Here is a 26,723-nt window from a genome sequence, read left to right on the forward strand (position 1 = left end):
CCTTACTATCACCTTGGACGGAGAGCAGTGCTTAGCATGTCAAGGAGCCCGGAGAGCGAGGGTCTGCCCTGGGCTGCGCACGTCAGAGCGGGCACTCACCTCCCTCCTCAAGGCCACTCCCGAGCTTTTCAAGAGCAAAACCCTGACTTGCTCTTCAAGCTACAACATGAACTTTCACCTTTTCTGACTCAGACACACATTAAGATTCACACTTGATACTGCACTCCAAGATACAAATAAATATCTGTAAGACATAAAAGCTCTAGAGAATTCTCGCACTTTACTGCCTCCTGTCTCCTTCCTGTTCTCTGTGGGGGTGACATGCTAGTCTCAACGCCCAGAACTGCCGCACAGCCAGTCGGAGGCTGCAGCTTACAGCCCGAGACCTCCTGCTCTACACCCACAGTGCCCTGCGTCCTGGGAGCACAGCTCAGGAGGAAGGACCGGGAGCAGCAAAAATCAGGCCCAAAAACACAAGCACATGCAAAGTTAATGCTAAGAATTCGGGAATTTATTGGAGTGCTGAAAGATTTTAGGGAAGGACTGATGTGATCTGATGTGAACGATGCTTCTGAAGTGCCCGAGGAAGGGGCAGAGAAGGAGCGGGAGGCACGGGACTGGAGGGGCTAAGTGAGTCCTGAAAGAGGAAGACAGAGGAGCGGTCTGGTAGGAGCCCACGCGCGGGTGCTCGGCATCGGAGAAAACGGACATGCTTAGTCACTATGCTCCACTTCCTCTTTTTGAGGGGAGGTGCCAGGAGGTAGGGAGGCAGGGCACGGATGGCATGGTGATGTCACATCCAGACATGCTGGCGTTCTGGCCCTGGGATCACCCCGGTGGAGGACGGCAGCAGACATGGGGCCGTGACCTTGGGGCTGACCGCCGGCATCTCACACGCCCCACTCGGCCCTCACGATCCTAAGAGGTGGAGGCTACCAGTGCCCAAGCATTACAGATGAAGAGAAAAGACGAAGAGGATCTTAGCCAAGGTAGCAGAGTGAGAACAAATGTTCGGAAGACGACGAGAAATGCAGACCAAGAGCCCAGGAGAGGCCTCAGCCAGACGCGCACACTTGAGAACGTGGAACACACAGCTGCTGAGCCCGGACGTGGGCTGTAACCTCGGGAGGAAGAAACCCCCAGGAAAGGCTGCTCCGTCAGAGACAAACAGAAGAGGCATAGAGATGAACAGTTATGGCACTGAGGACCACAAAATCCTGAAAAACTAGACCCTCTCCTTTCTTCCTTCATTTCAATGAAATACTGAGCTTCCACAAATACAAAGATGGGGGCCATGCTGGCAACTGGTTATTTCCCTTGTACGTCATCTATGCACCTGGATGTAGCCGGCATGCTTATGGCTCTCGTACAAAAGGACACACAGGCGCAGGCACAAAAATAAACATAGATGATGTTCCCTAAAACCTGCTTTTAAATAAAATGGGTCCATGAGACGCAGAGCCACCTTGGCAGTGGTCCACCAGGGCCGCGAGAGTCTTCAGTCTTATCTTGGGGTCGTACGTCCAAACCAGCAGGCGCCGGAGTGTCAAGCTGCTCTCAAGGCCCAGATTCACAGCCTGGTCATCCTCTACCTGCAGCTGAGAAACAATGAAGACGCGGCACGTAAGTACGAGTCAGCAAACAGGTGCACCGCTTCTCAAACCACGGAAAGTGAATGTGAAGCAAACGTCCCCTCTGGGAGAAGAGCAGCTCTCTCAAGCGTCTAGTGACATGTTTACACGGGAGACAGAACCCTGGCAGTGAGCAGTTCTTGCCTCTAGCATATATAAAACTTCACGGACAACCAGACCCGACAAACACTATTAGCAAGCAGATATTTGTCTTTTAAGAGTAATTACAAAGAAACTTAAAAATTGTATATAATTGCAATTTTGTAACCATGCAAATCACAAAGAAATTAAAATACAAAGTTTACCTGGGAATGTAACACAGAGAGCAAGCGGTAGTATTCTTTCAGCTCCTGGTGCAAGGCGGCACAAAAACTCTGTAGGAAGAAGGAGGGCTCATGAAGCACAACACCGTCCTCACACGTGCCACGGCTCACACGTCAGCCCACGTGAGGCTCACACGTCAGCCCACGTGAAGCGCGCAGCCACAGTGCTTTACCATGGTCTGGGTGTCCGGCAGGACGTAAACTGTCAGTGGTCCTCCCCAGGTTAACCACCACCACACCTATATTTTGTAACGTCACGGAGGTGTTATGCCTTAGCACGAACTTTGCAGAAAAGAAATGAAATAAGCAGATTACAGCTAAAAGTGTATTCACTTTAAACAATAATCTTTGAAAATAGTATTCCTTCTAAATATTGAGAGTTAAAATCTAAGTTTCTCTAATGTTTTTAATTAACAAAACTTAAAAACTGGCAAATCCATGCCAGTTCCTCCCAATTTTTTAGTTGCTGTTTTTACTGTTCATTTTCCGCACTCACAGTATTAAAAACGTTGTTGCACCTCTGCAATCTTAAATACTGCAAAGGTGTCAAGTAAGAGGCGGTAAGAAAGACATCACACAGTCCTGAGACAAGAACTTTCTAGAATGAACTCGAGGATATAAACTCAGGCAGACTCAGTGGGAAGAAGCTACAGAGGATAAAACCTGTTTTCTTTAAACATCAGCCTCCACACTTTTCTGCATATTTTAAAGCGATACACAATCCGTCATCTGTAGGTTTGTTTTAACGCATTTACACACTTTTCTGTGTTCACACTCCACCAACAGCTACCGCGAGCAATGCACAGTATTTGGTGATCTCTGTCAATACACACCGCGGTCTCTATTTTCCTCAGTGGACCGTGATGGCTACAATGTTCTATTACCAAATTCCTTTATTTAAAAAGAACCCTCTTTTTAAGAATTACTTTCATAATAAGATTTTAAGCAGACGAAGCACTCTCCAAAATGAATGGTGTCCTAAATGTTCCGGTAACGATGAACGTACCTGACCCACAAGTCCAAACGAACGGTCTAGACTCCTCTGGTCAGTGTATTTTCTGATTTTATTATGTAACCATCCCAACTCCGCAAGTCTGACTGTCGTATCCCTCAAAGATTTACTTAGGTTTGCCTAAAAAGTAAATATATCAAGAGTTAAAAATTAACACTAGAATTTCAATTATTATTTTCCCAATCATTTGTACTTTCAGTGTAATTCTTAGGTTCCAACACATGGAACTTAAAAGTGACTAATACACCATCAATAAAGACAAAACAAGATTCTGGGAAACAAAGGCACCAGGTGCCGGCAGGGAAATAAAACCTCTCCGTGAGTGTGAGGCCTGAGCGCCATCACCCTAAGGCGTGACTGGAGGCACCCCCAGCACACGGCACGGGGCCTGTGCCCTCAGCCACCTCTTCCAACAGCCAGGAGTGGCAGAAGGCCGCGTCAGCAACAAGAAGGGGCTGTGGGAAAGGAGGCTGTGGAAGATGAACACAGGCCAGGAGAGGCACCTTATCTGGAACTGTGTGCCAACGCGAGATGCCACGCCGTACCCGTCCCGCGGGCACCTTTTGACACAGCCGCACACAACGCAGCAGGCAGACGCGGAAGGAGAAGGGCCCACACACAAGACCCCGAGCCACGACCACACAGGGAAACAGACACGGCCCCGACCGCACACCTGACTGGCACACCAGTTTTGGAGATCTGGCCCCCGTCACCCCGATCCCACCTCGTCCCAGCTCCAGCTGGCCTGGCTGACGTCGGTCCCTCCTGCTTGTGCAGTTCCAACAGGGGCTGGTTACCGTACCTTGGCCTCCACTTTGTAACAGTTCTCCGTGTTGCTCATCTTGATGTGCTTGCCATCTATGCCCTGGAAGACGTACAAAATGTCCCTGACAAGGGCTGCCTCGGTCACTTCCCCAACACCTGAAAGATGGTTTTTATAAGACAGTAGTTACCAAACAACACATTTTAAGATGGAACAAATTTTAGGACACAACTAGTTTTACATTATGTATTTGCAACCACGAAAAAATTTTAAAAACTAAATAAAATGAGCCTAAAATGGTAAAAGTATGAAGTTCTAAGAAACAAGAATTTTCTTTTTTTTTTTTTTATAAAGATTTTATTTTTTATTTATTAGACAGAGATAGAGACAGCCAGCGAGAGAGGGAACACAAGCAGGGGGAGCGGGATAGGAAGAAGCAGGCTCACAGCGGAGGAGCCTGATGTGGGGCTCGATCCCATAATGCCAGGATCACGCCCTGAGCCGAAGGCAGACGCTTAACTGCTGTGCCACCCAGGCGCCCCCAGAATTTTCTGAAAAGGATATGGAGAGCATATTACTTCTCATACAAAAAGTCATAAAAACAAACCAACAACAAAGGCAGCTGGGCGCGTGGCTGGCTCAGTCAGTGGAGCGTGCGTTTCTTGATCTAGGGATCGTGAGTTCGAGCCCCACACTGGATGTGGGTATTACTTAAAAATAGAATCTTTAAAAAAATAATAAATGAACAAAGCAGTTTGTAGGGACTCAATATATAATCAAGGAGCAACACACACAAAAAAGAACAGCACGAATCAAACAAAAGGGACGGGTAATTATTTCGTAAGATGGCGTCTGGAAAACTGGGTTGTCAGCACACAGACAAATGTGGATCTGCTCTTCTAGCACATGAAGAGGAACGGACAGAGTAGGAAAGTTATGATTTCCATAAACCTTGGAACAAAAACTAAGTCAGAATTTTGGTGTTACCCAATGACAAGGAGGCAATGCTCAGAAATTCAAGTTATGGGGGGGGGCGGTAAGGAGTACACAGTCAAGGTCGGCACTCCCAGAACCAGGGTAGTGAGTCGGAAGGTGAAGGCAGGTTTGCACTTCAATCCTCGAGAGAATATTCCATAAATATCGATTATATCCAGTTGCTGGTAGTACTGCTCAAATGTTACCTACCTATCATTATGGACCATTCTATCTACTTTTTCCACCAATCACTACGAGAGATGTGGAAATATCCAACTGTAACCTTGGGTCTGTCTGTGTTTCCTGTAGGGCTGCTGGTTTTCCTTTGCGTTTGAAGCTCTGTCAGCCGGTGAATATGCACTTAGGAGTATGGTTTCTTCCTGAAGAACTGACCCCTTCGTTGTTATGAACGTCCCTCTGGCCCTGGCGACACTCCTGTCACGGTATCCTTTGATAGCGATGAGGCCACTGTCTTTCCGCGGTCAGTGTTTGCAAGATGTATTTCTCCATCCATTTACCTCCAACCTGCTTGTGTCCCTATATTTAGAACACATCTCTTCTAAGCAGTACATAATTGTCTAAATAGATTTTTTTTTAAATGTCTTTTAAATGAAGTGTCCAATCCATATACATTTCATGTGTCTATGGACGTGTATGGTTTAAATTTACCACTGCAGCATGTTTCCTATTCACCCTGTTCTTCTTTCTTCCTTTGCACGTCCTCCCTCGCTCTTTTGGATTGATCAAGTACACTGTGACGTCTTTTTATCTGTTAGCTCTGTCTATTACACAGGCTTGAAGGCGCTGGTTAGAGATGAGGAGTCACAGCCAACAAGGAGCGGAGAAGGGCACTCTTACTGTCTGGACGCCGGCCCCCCAGTCAAAGTGCCCCCAAGCTGTCCCGTGTTACAGGAAGGACAGCGGTGGTAAGTGCAGCTACACGGGCCAGGCTCTGCGCTCTGGGCCATGTCTCCAGGTGCACATAAGACACCCCCGGCCCTGCCTTCTACGTAAGCACAGATCACAGCCAGAGGGACTTCACAGTGCAGATGATGAGCTGATGACAGAGCCCATTCCTCTCTTCTCAGACGCTTACATTGCAAACACGGCTACTCACAGGGCTCTCTTGAAAGACACTCAAACTTTCTTTTGGGACCTAGTGGAGCTTTAAAACTCTTCAGGGGTCCACTTAACCCCGTCAAATAAATCTTCAATGCGTTTCTCCAATGCCCCAAAACTGCCAGATTTCCCAAGGCATGTCCGACCATGCTTAAGATTCCAAACCTCTCATTATGAGAACCACCGCTCAACAACTGTAAGCAAGGACTACTCATCAGTATTTTAAGATAAATGAGGGAAGCATAAATTCCAAATACGCAAAGAAAATCCACATTGAAGTCTATCCTTACTCACCACCTACATCCCCTTCCCTCCTTGGTCTTGTCACGTTGCGAGAAACAGTGTTTGGAAGACCTTTTGAGGTAGTGGTTTGTGAAGAAGGCTGGTTTGCAGTTAAAGTCCATGCGAGCCGTGATCCCAGCTGCTGCCGAAGACAGTCCCCCACTCCGGGAGCGTGATGAGGCTGTCTGAAAGGAGGAAAGAGCATTTCATATCTCCAAACACCCAGGCTACTCACTTGAAAGACAAACCGCTGCTGGAAATTCTGCCCCGTTACTATAGTGTATTATGTCATGTCAGAAACCTGAGCTGGGTGAGTGACGTCGCCCTACCCAGACCCATCAACTGATCAGTCCAAGGGCTCTCAGACCATTCAGCTGGTGTTCAGGCTCTTACTGGCACCTCCCACATATTTCTTAGCATAAAAATCAAAATTTGTTTAACTTCCCTTTACAAACACATAACATACGTTCTTCATCTAAAACCACTTTGAAATTCATGACTAATTTTAACTTCAAACTTTACACCTTTCATCCACTCAGCATTTGTTGAGCACAGAAGTTAAAAATCTGGAGTGCTGTCCCCTCTTCTGCATGCTCACCTGCCTCCCAGCATTTGCAGTGCTCAACATAAAAAGAAATACCGTAATATGCAATTAATTCAAAAATGCACAAATGTAAAGTCGAAGGCAAAAGCACAAAGGTCAAGACAGCTTTTGACGATTTGGAGAATATAAAAGCCACTCTCTGAGAGGCGCCTGAGTGGCTCAGTCAGTTAAGCGTCTGCCTTCGGCTCAGGTCATGATCTCAGGTTCTGGGATCGAGTCCTGCGTGGGGCTCCCCGCTCAGCAGGGAGCCTGCTTCTCTCTCTGCCCCTCCCCTACTTAATCTCTCTCTCCCCCCCTCTCAAATAAATAAAATCTTTCAAAAAAAAAAGTTGCTCTTTAAATTCTAAGAACCCGACAGCTGATTTCTGAGGACATGTTTTGACAACTGCAACAAAAATATCGCTTCCCAGGACTGCGCCACACAAACGAGCCTCCACGGGGCAGACTGATTTAGGCCCGGTGCCACACTGGCGGGCCCATCTGTCACCCACCGATGAAGTGAGAAGGGAAACAGAAACTGGAGAACAGCCCTTTCTCTTTTATATCTTCAATAGGAAAAAAAAAAAAAGTCATCAATAGCACTTGTTACATTATGACTTTCAACACAATTCTGAATTTAAGAGAAAAATTCTAAAGGACCACTTCCGTTCAAAGTTCTCTATAGGTTTTTTTTTTAATATCAAAACAATTATTCCAAATTCTAAGGTAAAAATGACAAAGTCTGTTCACTCCGAGCCAGAATACAGGTCAGAGATGAGCTCTCTAGAACCTCTTCTGCTGACTTTCCAGAACACCAGACTGCATCTGCAACTCGTGTGGTGCATACATTCGAGTTTCTAATGACGTGAACGTACTGTGTTTACGTCACACAATGATTTCCTATGATGCTATGCTCACGTGGAACACACACGGCCATGAATCTCTAGTCACTGGTCTTCTGGAAAAATACCCACTTCACGGCAGTCTGCTTTCATGGGATTGCCAGGAATGAACCACACATAGAAATACGTAAAAAGACAAGAAAAGCAAAGTTCCAAGTCCACTACTGTGTGAGCAGCTGTTTCATTCCCAACCACAATCTGTATCTCCTGAAAACGTGATGAGATCTGACAGCACGTTAACCATGCGTTCCTGGAGCTCTTCATCTTAATGCGAGAACTACACGGCAGATCTCAGCACTTGAGGACAAGACAGCTCTATTTTAGTTCACTTATTTTTTAAATAATTCAATAAAGAGAATAGCACACATCAGTGAAGGGGACAATATTCACTGAGAGATAAATATGGGAATACAGCAAGGGAAATGTCAATCAGTTACCTCAAAATGAAAGGCCCATCCTGTCACACTTCTGAACTAGGGCCTTTACTGATATGTACTTGCATTAACAGGTTAAGAGTAGACCAAAAATCATTATAGTCAACCACGAGAAGTGGAAAGAGTTCCCATCTGAAACAGAGTTTTTGGAAAGAATAAAATCCTAAGAGGAAGCCCATGAGATACAGTGCCTAGAACATCCCTGGCACACACGAGGCTCTAAAGAGACTTTCAGTGAACACACAAAATGCCTGATAAAGCCTGAGGATTCTTCTGTTTCAACTGGTTAAGCGATCCATGCGTGCAAGCCGGATTTACCCTGGAAGGAGAGACTGTGGCGTGGGGGTTGGGCCATTTAAGGCGTACACACTTATGCTGCTGACACCACTGCTTCCCATGCTGCCAGCGCTCTGGGCCGACGGGGTGCTACGGTCCTGGTAGTTCAGCGGGAGAGTCTGAGGCCTGGCGTAGTAGTACGGAGTCGAGTAAGCATCTCTTGGTAACGCTTGAGCAAATAATGCAGCATAGCTAGAAACCTGAAAATGAAGTCCATTAGGAATACAGAGGTATGGGGGCACCTGGGTGGCTCAGTCAGTTAAACATCCAGCCCTTGGTTTCAGTTCAGGTCATGATCTCAGGGTGGTGAGATCAAGCCCCACATCGGGCTCCACGCTCAGTGTGGAGTCTGCTTGTCCCTCTCTCTCCCCCTACTTGTAAGTGCTCTCTAAAATAATTAAATAAATAAAATCTCAAAAAAAAGAATACAGAGATATAAAATTACAGAATACTTCCCAAATCAATAAAGATAATTTATATTCAGATTTTAGTTCTTTCTGTACTTGATTTTGTACTCAGTAAACAATAATTTAATAGTCATACTTTTGAAATATGGCAGAACTGATAAAGTTTCAGAAAGTTTTCTAAACTCCAAAACTGCCAGATGGTCTGACAACTGAACATGTTCTTCCAAATCCAAGCAAACTAAAGCTCAAATAATCACTCAAATATTTTTGCAGGTGTGGCATTATTCTAAAATCAAAGAGGGCTCATTACTCAGGCAGAGGCTTTCAACATAAACAGGCCTCTTGCACCCACACTCCTGTCCCCTTAGGCACTCAGAGGTCTCTGTGGTAGAGTGCCTTCTCACACAAGACACTCTGGGCTCACAGCAGCCAGAGCGCTCTTCCCAACACTGCATGCGCCAGAAACTGAGCCCACGTGACAACGAAGTTTGCGCTGTCATGACAGTAATTAATGTTCATAATGTTATCTGAAGACACAAGAAAACCTGAACGGTCCTCTAACTTATATAGAATTATGCAGCTGTGCTCCTATTAGTAACTTGTGAAAACTGTTTTTATGCTCTATTCCATGGGACACCGTTATATCTGAGGTAATAATGTAACTCTGGAAAACATCTTAGGGACAAGCAGTGAGTGCCCTGTCTAAAGAAAGAAAGAGGGGTTCCTGGGTGGCTCAGTCGGTGAAGCGTCTGCCTTTGGCTCAGGTCGTGATCCCAGGGGCCTGGGATCGAGCCCTGCATCGGGCTCCCTGTTCAGTGGGGAGCCTGCTTCTCCCTCTGCCTCTGCTGCTCCCCCTGCTTGTGTTCTCTCTGACAAATAAATAAAATCTTTTAAAAAAAGAAAGAAGAGAAAATCTCTTGACTTTCCATGACTACCAAGAAAACTAGACAAGTTATTCTTTTCTCTTACTATGTTCTTAAGTACAGTAGCCAATTCCTATCAAAATTTGGTATAGTTGTCCCAATAAGACACTAAGTGTGCTTTATTTAAAAAGGTTCTGAATGCCCGGGTGGCTCAGTCGGTTAAGCATCAGACTCCTGGTTTCGTCTCAGGTCCTGATCTCAGGGTTGTGGGATGGAGCCCCACGTCGGGCTCCCTGCTCAGCGAGGAGTCTGCTTAGGATTCTCCCTCTCCCTCTCTCCCCCTACACCCCCAGCGCAGGCTCTCTCTAAAATAACTAAATCTTTACATAAATCTCTCCCTCTCTTTCTCTCTCTAAAATAAATAACTAAATCTTTAAAAGAAAAAGCCACTGAGCTGCTAAAACAGAGCCTCTCACCTTGTTCGGCTGCTTGCGTGGATCTTCACTAAGGCTTAGCAAGAGGTAGAGAATTGACCATTTATTTTTCAAAACTCCCTGTTTAAAAAGAGAACATTAAAAGAACAAGTTTGCACTACTCTCCAGTTTTATCTACCTTTCTCCTAAATTATCCTTATTTCCAAAACAGAAATGCTTTTGTTTAAACTCGCATGGTAACAAGTCTATGTTCATCTTTCACGTGTTGCAAACAGCGCTACCCAACAGAAGGCTGCAAATAACGTTCTCAAGAAGTCATTACCCCTGAAAACTAGCTCCAAAGTCCCTAATGAGAGCATGTTTTTGAATTACCCTATTCCGGGTTCCGGAAGAACAGCAATTCTCCCCTTAAAATAATTCTTAGGATAACCAACTTCCTGAACATAGTGATTATAAGAAAAATGCCATCATAAACAGGTGAATGCTCCCCCCCCTTTATCAAAGTGCCATTTAGGCCATAAAAGAGGATAGAAAGGAAAAAAAGAAAAAAAGGAATTCCAAAGCACACGACATGAATCTCAGCATCACGCATACCTAAACTCAAGGTTCTGAAGTAAGAGCTGCCAGGACAAGTAATCCCCAGGTTTCTATGTAAGGTTATCGTATGGATTTCATTAATTCCCAACTGTCTACCACTCCACCCTGATTCACAACCATTAACAGCAGCCCACCTTCAATACATTTTCCCCAAATTTACAGAGTATTTCTACTCTATTCATATGGCCTTACCTTTTAGAGTACATAAATGCCTTTATTTACAAAACTATGGGATCGTTATTTACTTTACACAAGTTCCTCATTATATAAAATATTCCTTGAAAGTTTCTTTAAAGAAAAAACTCATCTCGGGTACTTAACTTATGGTCTAACTTAAAAATCTTACACATAGTTTTCCAGAAATAATAAATTCGCCATCCCCAACAGAGTCCTCACTCTGGTGGCAAAGAGGCAAATGAGCAGATAGACTTTGGTGGGACACATGACATCTCAGACATGGGGGAGGGGTCATTTGAGTGGCCCATCGCTTATGAAAGGACCCCCAGAGAGGACAGGGTCTCCTAGAAGAAAGGGCGCACACACGCCGAGAAGGGAGCAGGCGTGGCCTTTTCTGGAACCGAAAACAGATAAACCCGGCTAAAGCCACGCAGGAGCAGGACGCGGACAATGGAATGAAGCAGCAGACAAAGGGGTCTCCTGTGTAGGACCAGGAAATGGGACAGCGGACACCTCTGAAGGCCTGACTGTACCGGCTGACAGTCCCCAGAGGCTGGACTGCAAAGGAGACAAAACGAGATGCACAGGAAACTGCAGTCATTCGGGAGGACACAGCCAAGGGCAAGGCGGGCCCTCGGTGACCCAGCACCCACCCAGGCGCCCTTCACAGCCTCCTGCGGGCCGGCCCCGGGCTCCCAGGGCTCGGATGATCCCTCAGGCCCACCGGGCCGCCTCCAAAGGACCGCTCCTTATCAGATCCCATCTCCTTGAAGGGTAAGGAGGCAATCAGCTAACAGCCCTGCCGCTTACAGGAGGCCCAGAGGGGACGTCCTCCACACGTCATCTCCCACCGTGGGCGCAACCACACGGGGACACAGGCTTTATTCTCTTCGCTCCACAAATGACGGAAACAAAGGTGAAACCCTGAATCACCGACCTGCATCACAGAGCCATACGCTGAGACGCAAACCAAGGTCTGCCTGATTCCAAGGGGGACAGAGGAGAGGCACGCACACCTGACAGGAACATTTAACAAGACTTGGGGACACAGCGGACATGGGGAGAGAGGTGGATTCAACATGACATTCAGCTTCCTAGGTTTTGGCAACAAACAACGTCAGCATTCACCAAAAGGAAAACACAGAGGAAAGAGCAGGGGTGCGCACGGGTGGCTGGGAACGGACGCCTGGGGGTACGGAACAAGAAAAGACAGAAGTGCTCCTTTCCGATCTGAGGGCGCCGAGCCGTAGGCCCCTGGGGGAGCTTCCTGAGGCGCGTGCGGTGCGGATGCCCCACAGGCTTCGGGAGGACAACGCGAGCTCCACCAGCGCAGCAGGAGTCCTGGGTTAGACCCGCCGCTCTCGCTTTAAAAACATAAAGATAACACACAGGGTGGAGACAGAGGAAAGTGTACAAGCGAACAAAACCGTGCACCAATTCCGCAAACGGCATCGCTAAAGGAGGGGGCGCCATTTCTGTTAACATAAGAGCAGCCCGAAGAGCATCTGACACCGGGGCTGTGCGGAGGTGTGCACACAACAGGGAAACAGGGACCGTCGCCAGCGAGGAGGCCTGAGAGACTGGGGAGGACAGGGCTCCCCAGAGCCAGGGAGCAGGGCATGGGGAGGTGGGGGCAGGAGCCCAGGGGCACCGTAGAGCCAGCGCCAAACCACTGCCTTGCAGGAGGGGAGGGACAGCCCGGCCTCACTCCCCTCCCACCCTGTCAGCTCCACGGGAAGCCGAGCAGAAGCCACAAAGCAAGGGAGCCCAGGGGCTGCCCCCCACAGCCCTCAGCCCTCCAGAACCCAAAGCAGGGCACAGAAGGGGGTGTGTGTCCGGGGGGCGGGGGACATCTGCTGGGCAACCGGGACAAACAACTCCAGCATCACAGATGTTTTAGATGCTTCTAAACCACTTTAGACCCTGTTATCTTAGATTCTGAAATCTAAGGAACCCTGATTCCGACCTGAAACTTCAACCATACACATAACTTGACCTTGAAATGTAAGAAGACACATTAGGGCACCGTAAGAACTGGAGGAACATCAGAGCAGGTACTCACTCGTGCTGGGAACACAGGCTCACCTCCGGCATGGGCCGGCCACCCCCCGGGCCACACCCTCACCACCTGCCCCTTTCTCCTGGCACGCACCACAGTGCACTTGCTGCCCTCCCCCCAACCCTCCTCCTCGAACTCTGTCAGCCAGTCCAGACTGCAGCCCAGAATTCCCGGACCCCGTCCCCGACTCCTGCCCGCACCTCACAGAGGACGCACAGCCAAGAAGGGCCTCAGTGAGAAGAGGGTAAAACCTCAAAACCAGGAACTACTGCTTTGGCAAACAGATGACACAGCTGTTAACCTGCACATATTTTTCTAACTTGTTTACTTACTAGTGTTGTACTATTGTGTCCTAATATCATTCATCCTGTTTCAGCCATGCAATGAGCCAAGCTGGTTTTGGGGGGTTAGCCCTAGGAAGCTGGCTGCCTAAAACACTGTTTAGGAATAAGCATTCAGTGTGTCAAACAAAATTTTGGAAAACAACCATTTTAAATTAGAAATAGAGAGAAACTTGAAAGACTTCAGAGTTTAATCACTAAGAGCCTTGGGCACAACTCAGTAATAACCACTGTACTGATGAGCAAAGCAGGAAACTTCTGTGGACCCCTCTTCTCTACGACAGGGACAGACGGCTAGATGAACTACGCTCCTGTACTCAGAATCACAGAACTCTCACCCTATGACTCAGTTAATGTATTCGTGTACAGGAGGGCAGAGTTTTCTATTAAAAAAAAAAAAAAAGGTTAAAAAAAAAAAAAAACCACAAACCACTTGTGTGCAAGTTATCAACATCCAGTCACAAAATGTTCGAAATCAAAATCTTTTTCAGTTATTCACTTCACCAGCACCAATTAGGGTCTGATATCAGAACGCTGGCGCATACCTAGAAGACAAGCTCTCGCTGTTACCTGCAGTCAAGACTCCCACCAGTGTGCTTCCTCTCTGTGAGGGAACGGAGCCTTTTGTACTCTAAACTCAGCTGTCCAAATTCCGATGACTCTCCCCGTGTGGCTTCCCTCGTCTTTAAAAGCAACGTGCCATTAAATCCAGGTAAAACTTAACTCTTAATACTGAAAAGCTCTTAAAAAGCAAACACAATCTACAATAAAACCCATTACCCAACGTAGAAAAGTGAAATGTGAGACAAGTCCCCAGAGGGGTCTGACAGCCTCACCCCCCGAGGACACGTGGTACCTGTGAGTGCAGCTTTCTGTGCAGCTCTGAAAACAACGCAGCGTCCGCTTCTCGTCTTTGCCGGATAACTGAAAAGTTATAAAAGAAGAGAAGCGTGTTAACCACGTACACCAAAATCCCTTTTATGATCCTGTTTCACCCACGGAAACAGGTAACGGACACCTGAAAAGAATCCTGAGCTTAAGAATCGAAATAACTCGCCAATAAGCGACATTTCAGCTCTACGAATTTGGTCAATGCATTTAATATATGACATCTGTAAAATATGGACAATATGGGGCTGGAACAAAAGAGTTTATGAGAAAGTCAGCCAAAGTAATAGAAATGATGGGACCTTTTAGATTCTGCCTACAAATATTAATAAGCAGTCCAGTGAGGCCAACTACCACCAGTTGAACTCGTTAATGATTACCTGGAAGGAGAAATGTAAAGTAAAAATACCATGGGAATGGTAAATTCAAAAGGCAATAACTAAAACGTCTATCGTTCATGACAGCCTGACTTGAAACCACACATTGCAAGCATTTCTGTGAACATGGACAGCAAATGCTAGTAAACGTCTTCAGATGCCTGCCCTACACTCACTAGTTTCCCGAAAGCCATAGTAACACGTGAGGAGGCCGTGCTCTGATCCGTTCTGTGAAGGATGAGGCTACACGCTGGGCCCGGGCCCCGAGGGAGGAGACCTCACGTACCCACACCTACACAACACTGCGCACGCCAGCTGTGCCTGCGTGCCTCTCATAGGAGCCCCGCCGCACCTGCTCCTGGAGAAGAGGCACCGCCTTCCCCATCTAGCTAACAGCGCAGGACTGGTTTCTTAAATCTCATCAGCCAAGTTCACTTAGCTCTACATGCTCCAGCTGGTTTGCAAAAAGACAGCAACTGGCTTGATGGCCAGTACATGATTTTTCATATACATCAGCTAGGAATGGGTCTTGGTATCATGTTCTGATCTTACGAACCACATACCACAAGCTTCATCATCCCAATCACATCTGCACTGTCCAGTCATCCTATGCAGGAAGGTAAAGCTACCTTTAAAATTTACTGTTACAAAATGCATTCAACTAAATTAATGCAATTAAAATTTAATATAACTTACTTCCTTCTAAAACATATAAAAATACTCCAAATAAATTAAATCATTAAATTAAGCAAGAAATGTTCTTTCTAAAGAATGAAACCGACACTAACTCATCACGCATAATAATCGTGGGACAATAAAACAGTAAATAATACAGATAAAAATAAATAGAATATTCACCAGAAAGTGAGGTTTTATCTATCAGATTGCAAAACAAATCTTTATGTACAATGTACCCCACTCGCTAATGTGAAAAAGAAATCATTATGTGTTAAATTTTGTCACGTGATGAGTTTGCAATTTATCTCAGTATAAAACATACTAGCACTTTATATTTTAAATCAGCCATATAAAACGGAAAACGATTTTTGCGTTATCTCAGAGGATAGAACTACCCTAATTCAAGCAATCTACCAAAAACTGTAATCAAATATCAAAAATATTAAAATGTAAAAACTGTAATGAAATATGGTAAGTCAGTGGTGACCGTTACTGAGAGGAACACTCCACCGGCTGCAGCTGGGCCACTCAGAGGAGGGGGACTCCGAGAGGGGTGCTGACAGCAAGGGGTGCCCAACAGAAGCGATGGACATCTGGTGGGCCAGGCAGAAGAGGCGTGCTGTGTCAATACACAGCAAGTGTTACTTCAAAAACGCAGAAGACACACACACACACACACACAAGCCATGCTGGCTGCGGCTTTCTTCTTACAGGAAACCCCAAGACCTCCTTGCAATATCCACTCCAACAAGGTCACTGCCGGTTCTGCAACTCCTGAGCTTAGACGCTTTTTTATTTAAATTCAATTAGCCAGCAAATAGTACATTAGTTTCAGACGTGGTGTTCAATAACTCATCAGCTGCGTACAACACCAAGTGCTCATCACATCACGTGCCCTCCTGAATGCCCACGACAAACTTTATTTTTAATTACTACCTGTATGCGTGATATGCTCACCAGGAGGCCTTGAAATGTAAATCTGCAAAGGGAATGATCTGTTAATATAGTACCTAACAGCTGGAGTTGTCACTAACAATCCAAAACGTAAAATAATCTAAAGTCTGAAATACAAAAATGATCTAAGATGCAATAGTCATCAGGGTTCAAGAAGAGTAGTGTTGTTATATTCAGTTTTATTGACAAGAAATGTAAATAAAAATAAGATTTTAGCGGTTAATAGCAGGATAAATACTCCCGTCGTGCCCCTTCCATAAATAATACATCGTGCTCGACACCACCAACGGATGGGTCATTTCAGAGCCGCCCGCTCATCGGACCCAACCGTGCCAAGGTGAGGATCACCAGGAACTCGAGCACCACGGCCCCCCCAGCAGGGCTAGGTGGCTCTGCAGCAGGCCGTGTACAGACCACCGGTCAAACGCGGTCAACGACGCACCAGCTGGGCGTTGGAGACTATGTCATGAAGAAGGCATCATTACCAGTCAGCCAACCCAGTCAGAAGGAGGTCCGAAACCCATTCTGTCTGGGCAGGTAACAGCCGGGCCCCAGCAGGGAGACGCCTAACCCTCGTAGCAAGGCTGGCTCTCGGGGCAGCCGAAGCTGGGCTTGGACAGCCCAGAGAACTGCGACGGGCCGGCCTCCGGAGAAAAGCCTCCAACTGGCATGAAGAGAAATTGTTGTACGTGGGTCCTTCTCTGCAAAGCCTCCCTCCCTCAGTCAGTCCCAGAGCCACCTCACACAATCAGAGAACACATCAGTAACCCAGTGCTAAGAAATGGAAAGCTTTCCTCTCGAAGGTGATGATGTCTAAGAAAGCCTTCAGTATCCGCTCGGAGTTAAAATGTCACAACTTCTAAAGTACTAGAAGTCTGGATACTGACACTCCACAGAAGCAATACTGAGCTGTTTACTGCCAAGAGAGTGTTCTAGGATGTCTGGTCGAAGGTGCATCACACTGCAAACCACGCTACGCAGAGGAGCTCACATGAAGCCCTTCCTCTCCCTCACTCTCACACTATGCTGTCCACGGTTTCACAACAAGCCTCGGGGCACTTGGACGGCTCCATCGTGAAGCATCTGACTCCTGATTTCGGCTCAGGTCATCACCTCAGGGTCCTGGGATGGAGCTCCGCCCGCATCAGGCTCCATGCCCAGTGGGGAGTCTGCGTCTCTCCCTCCCTCTGCCCCTCCCCTCATGCTCTCTAACTCAAATTAATAAATCTTTGAAAAAAATAAAAAATAAAACACGTCTCTTGCACTATGTTCTAATAAAAGACACAATTAAGTTGCCCGTATTTTTAATACATGTTTTTATATCCACGTTACAGCACCTGCAGCTGCACTGTGCCTGCGAGCGCACGTTACTTATGTATGTATACACACGCATGTACACACAAGTCCAAGACCCCTACACAGCGCAGCACCGAAGAAAAATACGTACGTTCTTTCTTGATTTTTTCAGCTACAAGAAATTCGTCTCTTTCAACAGTCGGGGCAAAGTTGCTGCCAATTACTCGCACGGCGTACTGGAACTGCTGGGCTACGTCAGCTGCAAGGTGAACACAAGGACGCAAGTTACTGCCGGTCAGGGTAAGCTCTGAGCACCTCCTGTTTCCAAGTGGGCACGGTGGCCTGGGCACATCTATCAACCTCCCACCTTCCTCAAGTTTTAACTGAGCAGACAGAGGAATTGTTAAGAAACCAAAGCAAATGAATGAATAAATGAAATACAGTTCCATAAAACAGAAAAGGAGACAGCAACAGGGCCACAGTCTGAAGAATCCTAGGAGACAGACAATGAGCTGGACCGATAATTACTGAAAAGGAGCAGGGAAAGTCACAGCCCAAACACAGTACGTGAGAAGCAGACCAGTTCCAGAGAACTCCCGAGAATCCCCAATGCTGAGTGGCATCTACACGTACGGAAAACCAAAGTGGGCCTTGGGAATCAAAGCGAGCAACTAACGTAACAGACCGCGTCTGCACCTCGGATTGAGAGGAGGGTTTTAAACACGGATGTCTGCCTCTACTCCCTTCAACAACACCACTAAACTGAGAATAAAGAATTTTGTGTTTTTGTTTCTACAAAAGCAGAAACCCACAAGGGCAAAGAAAACAAGGCAGAAACCACACCAAAGAGAAGTCAACCGGTGTGAGAAGCTGGAAGGCAGACCGACTGGTGGGAACTGGTTCAAGACAGTGAGATCCGGGGACGCCTGGGTGGCACAGCCGTTAAGCGGTTAAGCGTCTGCCTTCAGCTCAGGGCGTGATCCTGGCATGATAGGATCGAGCCCCACATCAGGCTCCTCCACTGGGAGCCTGCTTCTTCCTATCCCGCTCCCCCTGCTTGTGTTCCCTCTCTCGCTGGCTGTCTCTCTCTCTGTCAAATAAATAAATAAAATCTTTAAAAAAAAAAAAAAAAGACAGCGAGATCTGAAATTCAAGGTCCGCTTGGGAGGGGTGGAGGCGCACAACACAAACGCCAACAAGAAACTCAGTTCCGTCTGCAGAAGCCCAGGGAGGATCCGCGAGCAGGGAACTCCACAGCTCGGATGACGTGAATGAACCGGGGCAGAAGAGGACTGGTGGGAAGTCTGGCTGGAAAACAGACTCCTGGGTCCTCTCCCCCTTCTCATTCACCCAGACAACCACGGAGGACCTCACCCAGGCAAATCACAGAGGGTGTGGCTGGGACACGAGGACAGCAAAGGACATGAAGGGAAGGTAGCAGACTGAACTTACAGATCCCAGCCCTCCTTCCCAGACGCCGAGAGCCGATATCCCTTCACAGCAACACTAGCAACACCCCCTACCTTCCCACTGAAGCACAACCCCCCCGCAAGGCACACCCCAACCTACACCAGGCAAAAAACGTTAACAAAACGAAATTCCCAGACAAACCCACAGGCACCACGGGCAGAAGTGCCTTTCTCAGTCACTGGAAAAATGAGTGAAGAGAAAATGAGCAAGGATGCAGACCTGAGCACCCCAACAAGCCAAGCCTAACCAAGCCTAAGTGATGCTTACGGGATGTTCTGCTCACCAACAAAAGAATGCACGTTCTTTTCAAATACACATGGAACACTCACCAGGACAGACTGCACTGGGGTGACAAAACGAACCTCATTAAATACAAGATAACTAAAATCATTATTGCAGAGTGGCAGAGTGATCTCTCTAAAACACAAATAATATCATCACTGTGCTTGAACGCTCCCAACACGCCCAGAATAAAACCCAAACTCACAGGACGGCCTACCCGACCCAGTCCTGCCACTTCAGCAACGCACCTCCCGCCTCTCGCCTCCCAGCTGTTCTGGCTACGCACCCGCCAAGCCTTGCAGTCTTGCCAATCCTTGAGCACACGACACCTGCTTCCAACTCAGACCTTGACCGTCTTCTCCCACATCTTCCTGGGACTCCTTCTACCGCGTCACTTGGTTCCCTATTCAAATGTCACCTCCTCACACTGCCTTCCCATCTCAAGCACACCCAAACACACACACACGCAGGGCAAGCATATAGCACAGAACGTGTTCAGGACTTGGTGAATACAAAGGGGGGAAAAAAGCAAAAAGAAATAATCAAGAGTGTTTCTATGGAATCCTAACATTAGCGAGTAGCTTTAATTTTCTCCCTCATACTTCTCCACACTTGTAAAGCTTTCTAAGTGGTAAAATACTAATTGTATATATAGTACAAGTGGTGTTGGGGTGCCTGGGTGGCTCAGCTGGCTACGCATCCAACTCTTGATCTCAGCTCAGGTCTTGATCTCAGGGTTGTGAGTTCAAGCCCCACATTGGGCTCTACTCTGGGCATGGAGCCTGCCTAAAGAAAAAAAAATGTGGCATTAAAAACTACTTGCTTACAAAGGGGTACCTGTAAAACTATGCTACTTAAAAAATACTTTCAGATTCCCATGATCCTGAGTTCTACAAAAAAGTTTACTAACAACCTATTCAAATACCTCAGACTAATATCTCCACTCCAAACGTTTCATTAAGTTTTGACTTTTCTAACAAACACTCAAACCTCCTCCACACCAGAAGCACACTCTCCCCCAGCCCACCCCCCACCCTCTGCACGAAGCACCTGTGGTCCCGTGCAGCATCTCACCCTCACCTCGTTGGCCACCTTCCATTTCGCCATCTCCTTGCCAACCAAGTTTGCCATCAATCTTTCTTGCTGATATCATGTTTGAAAACCCATCTGCTATTTTTAAATAAAACCTACCTAAGTTCCAAGAGTAGTTGCAGAGAATAGCGACTATTAAATTCACAGTGGAAATTATTCTCTATTTAGTGAGCCTAACCATCAAAGATTAAAAAGCAAAATACCAAATAATGCTGACTACAAATTTCTAGTTTCATATTCCCCAAATCCTATTCCGTTTCTGGAGTCCAGCCGAGCTCAATCAGTAACTGGAGGAATAATCCCGAAGCTCCTACTCTATGCCGAACACCATGGGCCCTAAGCACGGAACAGACAACACTGGTTAACAAGGCAGTCTTAGAATCCAATGAGGCAAGTCACTGCACAAGGTGATTAGTCTGTGGTCAGAGCTGCTCAGAAAATGAGCAGGACACCACGACAGCAAACGACAGGGAGGACCTCGCAGAATGGCCTCTCAGGGAAGGCCTCTCTGAGGGAGGAGCCTGCCATGTGAAAGGACATGAAGAGATGCACAGGGCTACTGTGTACATGGTTTCTCAAAGGACGCCAATGCCACTGGGCTCTAAAATCCAAATTGTAAAAGCTAAAGTCATTCCGTTGAGACTCCCAGGTGAGGAGGTCCAGGCTGTAGCTCTTTGATGATTGGCTCAGTCCAAGATTAAAATAGAGTATTCAACTTTTTTTTTTTAAACCACAAAACACCTCAGGAATGTGTTCTGTCCCCACCTCTAATCTGCTCTGGGTGTCAGAAGCCTGGAAGGGAAGCCAGGGCTCCTCTGCCCAGCCTCTGAGAAGAGCCCTTTGAGAAGAACCGGGCACCAGTGAATTCAAGGACACACCGCCCGACAAGTAGCAGAGAGCGGACACTGTGATCGCACACACGCTCGGAAACCAGAGGGCGTGTAGAACAAGCAGGAGGGGACCGAAGCCAGAGGCTGTGCCATGGGCGGGGCCCGCACTGTCTGGCACGCAGAGAAATAAGCTGTCACATGCTACACAGAAGAACGGGAAGGAATGAATTCAAGACATCAGGTTCTGGAACCAGAGATGTGGGTTCCAATCCTGGTCCTGCAATTCCCTAGCTCAGTGACAGTGAGCAAACTACTTACTCTCTGCACCTGTTTCCTCAGCTGTTAGGTGAGGTGTAATAGTAAGTACTCCAACCTCCCAGCATCACTGGGAGCTAAACACACTAGCTCACAGGGCAAGCACGGTGCCTGGCATAGAGGAAGGGCTTGAAAAACATTAGCTGATATTATCATCATTATTAATAATCTGAAAATGTCATTTCCATGCATGTTATGTCTACCATAGCCATTAACACCATAAATCAACAAAGCGCCCAGCTTTTAACTTCTCAGCAAGATAATATGGTCTTCGTCTTGTAGATTACACGTAGGAAACGAATTAATTCTCTTATCTGGTGTGATGAGGTTTCTTCTCTAGAAAGGACCATTTGGCCGCAGCTCAGAAGAGGGGCTGGAGGAGGTATGACACCAGGGCAAGAAATGCACTGGGACTGCCTGGTTTCAATCTCAAATGTGAAGCCTCCAAGAGCACTTAGATGTGGGCCCGAGAGTTTTTAAACGACAGCTACCTTTTATATCCCAAAAGGGTTCCATGCACTCAGATTAAAGAACACAATGCAGAGATGCACGGAAAGCCACGAGGCTCAGGGGACTGCAAACGCTGCAGCTGTGTGCTCTCTCTCGAGGGCGTCCCAAGGTGACCGGGAGACACTGAACGGACCGGGGCGGCCGGAGTCTGTGCCCTGCTGCCCCTCCGACAAGCAGACGCCGCCGCTACCCTACAGGACCGGACAACGCGCCAGCTAGAGTTCAAGTGCGCTGTGGAGCGCCGGGGCCAGCCACGCTGCGTCCCTCCACATGCGGGTCAAGTGACTGCGGGTCAAGTGACTGCAGGGTAGTGTGGCAGGGGCCAAGCTCCCACATTCTGCACAGGGGGCCCACGAGCCTCATTCTGCATCAGCATCCAATGTAGACCATTCAAACTGACAAGGTGTGAAGACTGAGATACAGTAAGATACACTGTAGACACAACAGATACACTGCCCGGCCACCAGTGACCCCCCTCCCTCCCAACCCTGTTATCTGGGTTTCCCCTGAACCACAGGTGATCCGATGCTCAGCTCCAACTGAATGAAAAGCAATGCTCCAAGACAAAAACAAAAATAAAAAACAGTGCTCTAGATCTGTGGGTCTCAAACTGTTTGGTCTCAGAGCCCCTTTGCCCTCTTAAGATTGAGGATCCCAAAAAGGATATGTTTATTTATATAGGTTAAATCTATCAATATTTACTGTTTAAAAATGTAAACCAAGATCACTTTTACATATTCTTTTCTTTTTTTAAGATTTTATTTATTTATTTCACAGAGAGACAGCCAGCGAGAGAGGGAACACAAGCAGGGGGAGTGGGAGAGGAAGAAGCAGGCTGGGGGTGGGGGAGCCCAATGCAGGGCTGGATCCCAGAACACCAGGTTCACGCCCTGAGCCTTAACACTGCACCACCCAGGCGCCCCTAATTCATTTTAAAATAACAATAAGCCAACTAAGAACAACTTTCAAATGAAGCCTAAAACTCTGAAATTTCAGTATGTTAACAGACATTTAGTGCACATTTCAACATACATTTACGTTTTAATGTCTAGTTAATATACAATGATTTCCCCCAAGTATATATAACCAAGGGAAGACCATACTTATTGGGAACTTCATCAACAGTTCCTCACCATTTTTGGAAAATCATGACAGCAACTGCAATTCCGCTTGAGGCTCAAAAACTTTCCTCTGACTGCACTGCAGCTCAGACACACTCCCAGCACTGCTACAGATCAGGGTCTTAATCCAATGCACAGTGTACTGACCTCATACCTAAGCATTTATGTTGAAACACTTACCGAATAAAAACTCCTGTATTTGTTATCCCTTGTTAGAAAGAGGATTACGAAGTATGAAAAGGAAAGTTGCCCCTGACAGAGGAGAAACACTGTAATATCAAGAACACTTTCCAAAGGCAGAAATGACTACCCAAAGATATAATAAGTAAAATGTGCTCTGGGAGAGAGGCAGGGATATAGAAAGAATTTTCCAGTCACTGGCTGGCAGTATGCATTTCAAGCAAATTCTCAGGCTGGAAAAGGTGAGAAATAATGGTTATACTAACTTTATAAAAATGTCAAATAACATTATAGCTAGGTGCTTTCTTTCTGAGGGTCCCTGGAAGCCAACTATTATAAAATTTTAAATACTTTAGGAAAAACTGATTCATATGAAAATCATATTAAAAATAACAAGGGATGCCTGGGTGGCTCAGTTGGTTAAACGTCCAACTCTTGATTTCAGCTCAGGTTGATGATCTCAGGATCCTGGGATGGAGCCCCACATCAGGCTCCCGGCTGGACATGGAGCCTGCTTAAGATTCTCTCTCTTCACCCTTCCTCTGCTCCCCCCAGCTCACTCGCTCCCACAGGCGCTTTCTCTCTCTCTCAAAAAAAAAAATAAAATAAAATAAAATAACAAGTATCAGGGAGCCTGGCTGGCTCAGTCATAGAACATGCAACTCTCGATCTCAGGGTCATGAGTTCAAGCCCCACATCAGCATAGAGCCTACTTAAAAAAAATAAATAACAGGTATCAATTATTCCTCAATATCACAGCACTGAAAAAGCAGTATTACAAAAGCATAAGGTCAATTGTTTGTAACATGACATTAGAAAAAGAACTAATCAAATGTTCTTAGTTATCAGATAAAACACCACTAACAAAAAAATTTAACTGTCAAACAATATAAAGGCAGCAATTAATATTAGTAGGCAGAACAAATTAGAACAAGGCAAGCTATTAAATTCTTATAAATTCTTCAGTAAACAGCATAATTTGGAATTATGAATATAATAATTGTTTGGCAATCCTGGCTGTTAAGAACAGAATAGGGAATCATCTTTAATGCATTTTATGATACACTTTATTCAGAGGATCCCCTTGGGATCTCACAGAGAGCCTATTCACTCTTAATTTATTTTTTTTTTTAAAGATTTTATTTATTTATTTGACAGAGATAGAGACAGCCAGCGAGAGAGGGAATACAAGCAGGGGGAGTGGGAGAGGAAGAAGCAGGCTCATAGCAGAGGAGCCTGATGCGGGGCTCGTTCCCGTAACGCCGGGATCACGCCCTGAGCCGAAGGCAGACGCCCAACCGCTGTGCCACCCAGGCGCCCCTCACTCTTAATTTAAACACAATTCTAAGTACAGAGAGAGGAGGGTGTAGAACTTTGCTGAAGATAAGTGCTTTAATCTCCTGGAAGGGGTGAAACAGTCAAACAAAAGGAGCCTCAAATTTTTTTTAAAAAGATTTTTTTAATTGAGAAACACCATGCTACCTCACAATGAGTGACCTCCGAAGTCCAGCTGTGACAATGGGAACAGACAATTTGTGTGGTTTGTCCCCGGAGGAAAGCTGAGGACCGCCGGTATAATGAAAACACTGATGTTAGATTTAGTCATAATCAACAAGCTTTTTTTTTTAAATAATACTTTTTATTATATCATGTTAGTCACCATACAGTACATCCCTAGTCTTGATGTAAACTTCCATGATTCATTACTTGCGCACCATGCAACACGTGCCCTCCTTAATACCCATCACCAGCATAATCAACAATCTCAGCTCTCTTTGCACTTGGTCCTTCTCCCCAGGACCCTTTCCAGATGCTCCAGGGCCCCCTCACGCCATTCAGGTCTGTTTAAACATTTCCTCAGAGGCTTTCCCTCACTTCTTCCCCCTTTACCCCACTCTATTTTCATTACGGCACTTACCACTAACATACATTTACCTATTTTATCACATCTCCTCCACTAGAACGTAGCATTTCCCAGAGGAATGACTTGTCTATGTATTTCTGCATCACCAGCACCTAGCATAATGCCTAGGGGTGGCAAGCCCCAAGATTTGCTGAATGAAAAAGTGACAGAGTTAAACTTTGTAAAATGTAGCAAGAACTGTGCAAAGTTGGTGTAACTTAATAGGCCCCAAAAAAAAAAAATCCCTCTTTATCCCTTTACCTTTATCATAGAACATCAAATAAATTATGTACCTAATTGTCATGAATCATGAAAGGTCCAAATTTAGTCTCAGTATTTTAAAAGTAATCTTTTTTAAAGCCTTCCAGCAAAAATTGCACAATTTCTTTGCCGCATCATGGTGAAGGAACATAACCCAGTTTCTTCAATTACCCAGAACTCCTGCACGGTGCATCCCCACTCACCTCTCCCGCCAAAACAAATACCAAGAGAGAACGAGCCGTGCCATTTTTTAAAGCACCGCGACCACATAACGTCTTTACACACTGTCCAGGGCTGCGTTTGGGAAGCAGTATTTGCAGGGTGAACTCTGCACGAGTAGCTTCATATCGAAGGCAACCGTCAGGCCTTAGAAGAAAAACCTGGCAGGCAACAATCGTATACACCCCCTCCGCGTCCTACTCAAAGCGGCTAGATCTTCCTAAGGGGCAGGGAAAACGCTGCGGCTCGCCACCACCTGGCAACCCCCTTTCGCCGCGTCACCCTCAGCTTGGTCACAGCCGTGTGACCCGGCCCAGTCCACCGTTCTGTCCGCTCCCTGCCCTGTCTACCCGGTGACTCTCGAGAAGGTGAACGTGCTCGCCGGCCGCCTGCCCCCGGCTTCACCCCCCGCCCCGACCGCGGTGCGGGGCAGCGGTGACTCAGCCCCTCCGAGCCCGGCCTCCCTCCCGGCCGCCCGGCCTCCGCCCGGGGGCTGCAGCACTCTGCAGGCGGGAGGGCGCAGCCTGGGGCAGCCCTGCCCCGGGGACGCGAGCCCCCGCGGCCCCCGGGAGGCCTTGGGGCCTCACGCGGACCGGCGGTCTCCTGGACGTGCCTCGGCCCCGAGCCGCCGGCCCAGCCCCGCTACCTTCGCTCCTGCCCAGGATCCGGCAGCACAGGTTCTGCAGCAGGACGTTCGGCGACTTCTGGTCCGGGGTCGCCATCCTCGCCCGGGACGGCCCACGGGGGCCCTGCAGAGCCCCTGGCCTCGCCCGCCCCACGCCCTACAGGTTACACACGTCCCAGACAGGCTACGGCCCCGCGGGCAACGCCGGCGACGAGGCCGCCATTTTAACGGAACCCGCCGAAACCGCGCGCCCTTCCCACAATGCTCCGCTTCTTCCGGCGTTCGGGGCTGCGGGTGCGCCCGCCTGAGAGTTCCCCGCTCCGTTTGCGCGCAGTCCCCGGACCACAGCTACCAGGCCTGGAGGGTTCCGGTACGGGCGCCCCAGCCGCTCGCTGGTCGAGCGGCTCACAATGCTCCCGGTGTTCAGACCCCCCCCCCCATACTCATCCCCGCCAGAGGGTCAGGACGGCCCAGAGTCCCTCCA

General features: G+C 47.3%; 1 protein-coding gene across 4 annotated transcripts in view; it reads right to left on the reverse strand.

Annotated features, from left to right (window-relative positions):
• The window catches only part of TUBGCP3 (tubulin gamma complex associated protein 3), a 74,331-nt gene extending 47,825 nt beyond the window's left edge, over window positions 1-26,506 (reverse strand). For 2 of the 4 annotated variants that reach the window (XR_002141525.2, XM_002930580.4), the window contains exons 1-10: window positions 26,261-26,505; window positions 17,583-17,690; window positions 14,095-14,162; window positions 10,107-10,184; window positions 8,343-8,560; window positions 6,118-6,290; window positions 3,769-3,887; window positions 2,961-3,086; window positions 1,937-2,005; window positions 1,466-1,598 (exon numbers count right to left, since the gene is read on the reverse strand). Coding sequence is in view for 1 of the 4 variants with exons in the window: in XM_002930580.4 (XP_002930626.1) it covers window positions 1,466-1,598; window positions 1,937-2,005; window positions 2,961-3,086; window positions 3,769-3,887; window positions 6,118-6,290; window positions 8,343-8,560; window positions 10,107-10,184; window positions 14,095-14,162; window positions 17,583-17,690; window positions 26,261-26,336 (1,168 nt within the window). In the remaining 3 variants the exon portion in view is untranslated. Of the gene's footprint in view, window positions 1-1,465; window positions 1,599-1,936; window positions 2,006-2,960; window positions 3,087-3,768; window positions 3,888-6,117; window positions 6,291-8,342; window positions 8,561-10,106; window positions 10,185-14,094; window positions 14,163-17,582; window positions 17,691-26,260 lie in introns of all 4 variants that reach the window. The other 2 variants (XR_004626833.1, XR_004626834.1) reach the window with 1 other exon arrangement.
• Between the last annotated feature and the right edge of the window lie 217 nt (window positions 26,507-26,723).

This window comes from Ailuropoda melanoleuca, chromosome 7 (assembly GCF_002007445.2).
Source record: "Ailuropoda melanoleuca isolate Jingjing chromosome 7, ASM200744v2, whole genome shotgun sequence".
NCBI lineage: Eukaryota > Metazoa > Chordata > Mammalia > Carnivora > Ursidae > Ailuropoda > Ailuropoda melanoleuca.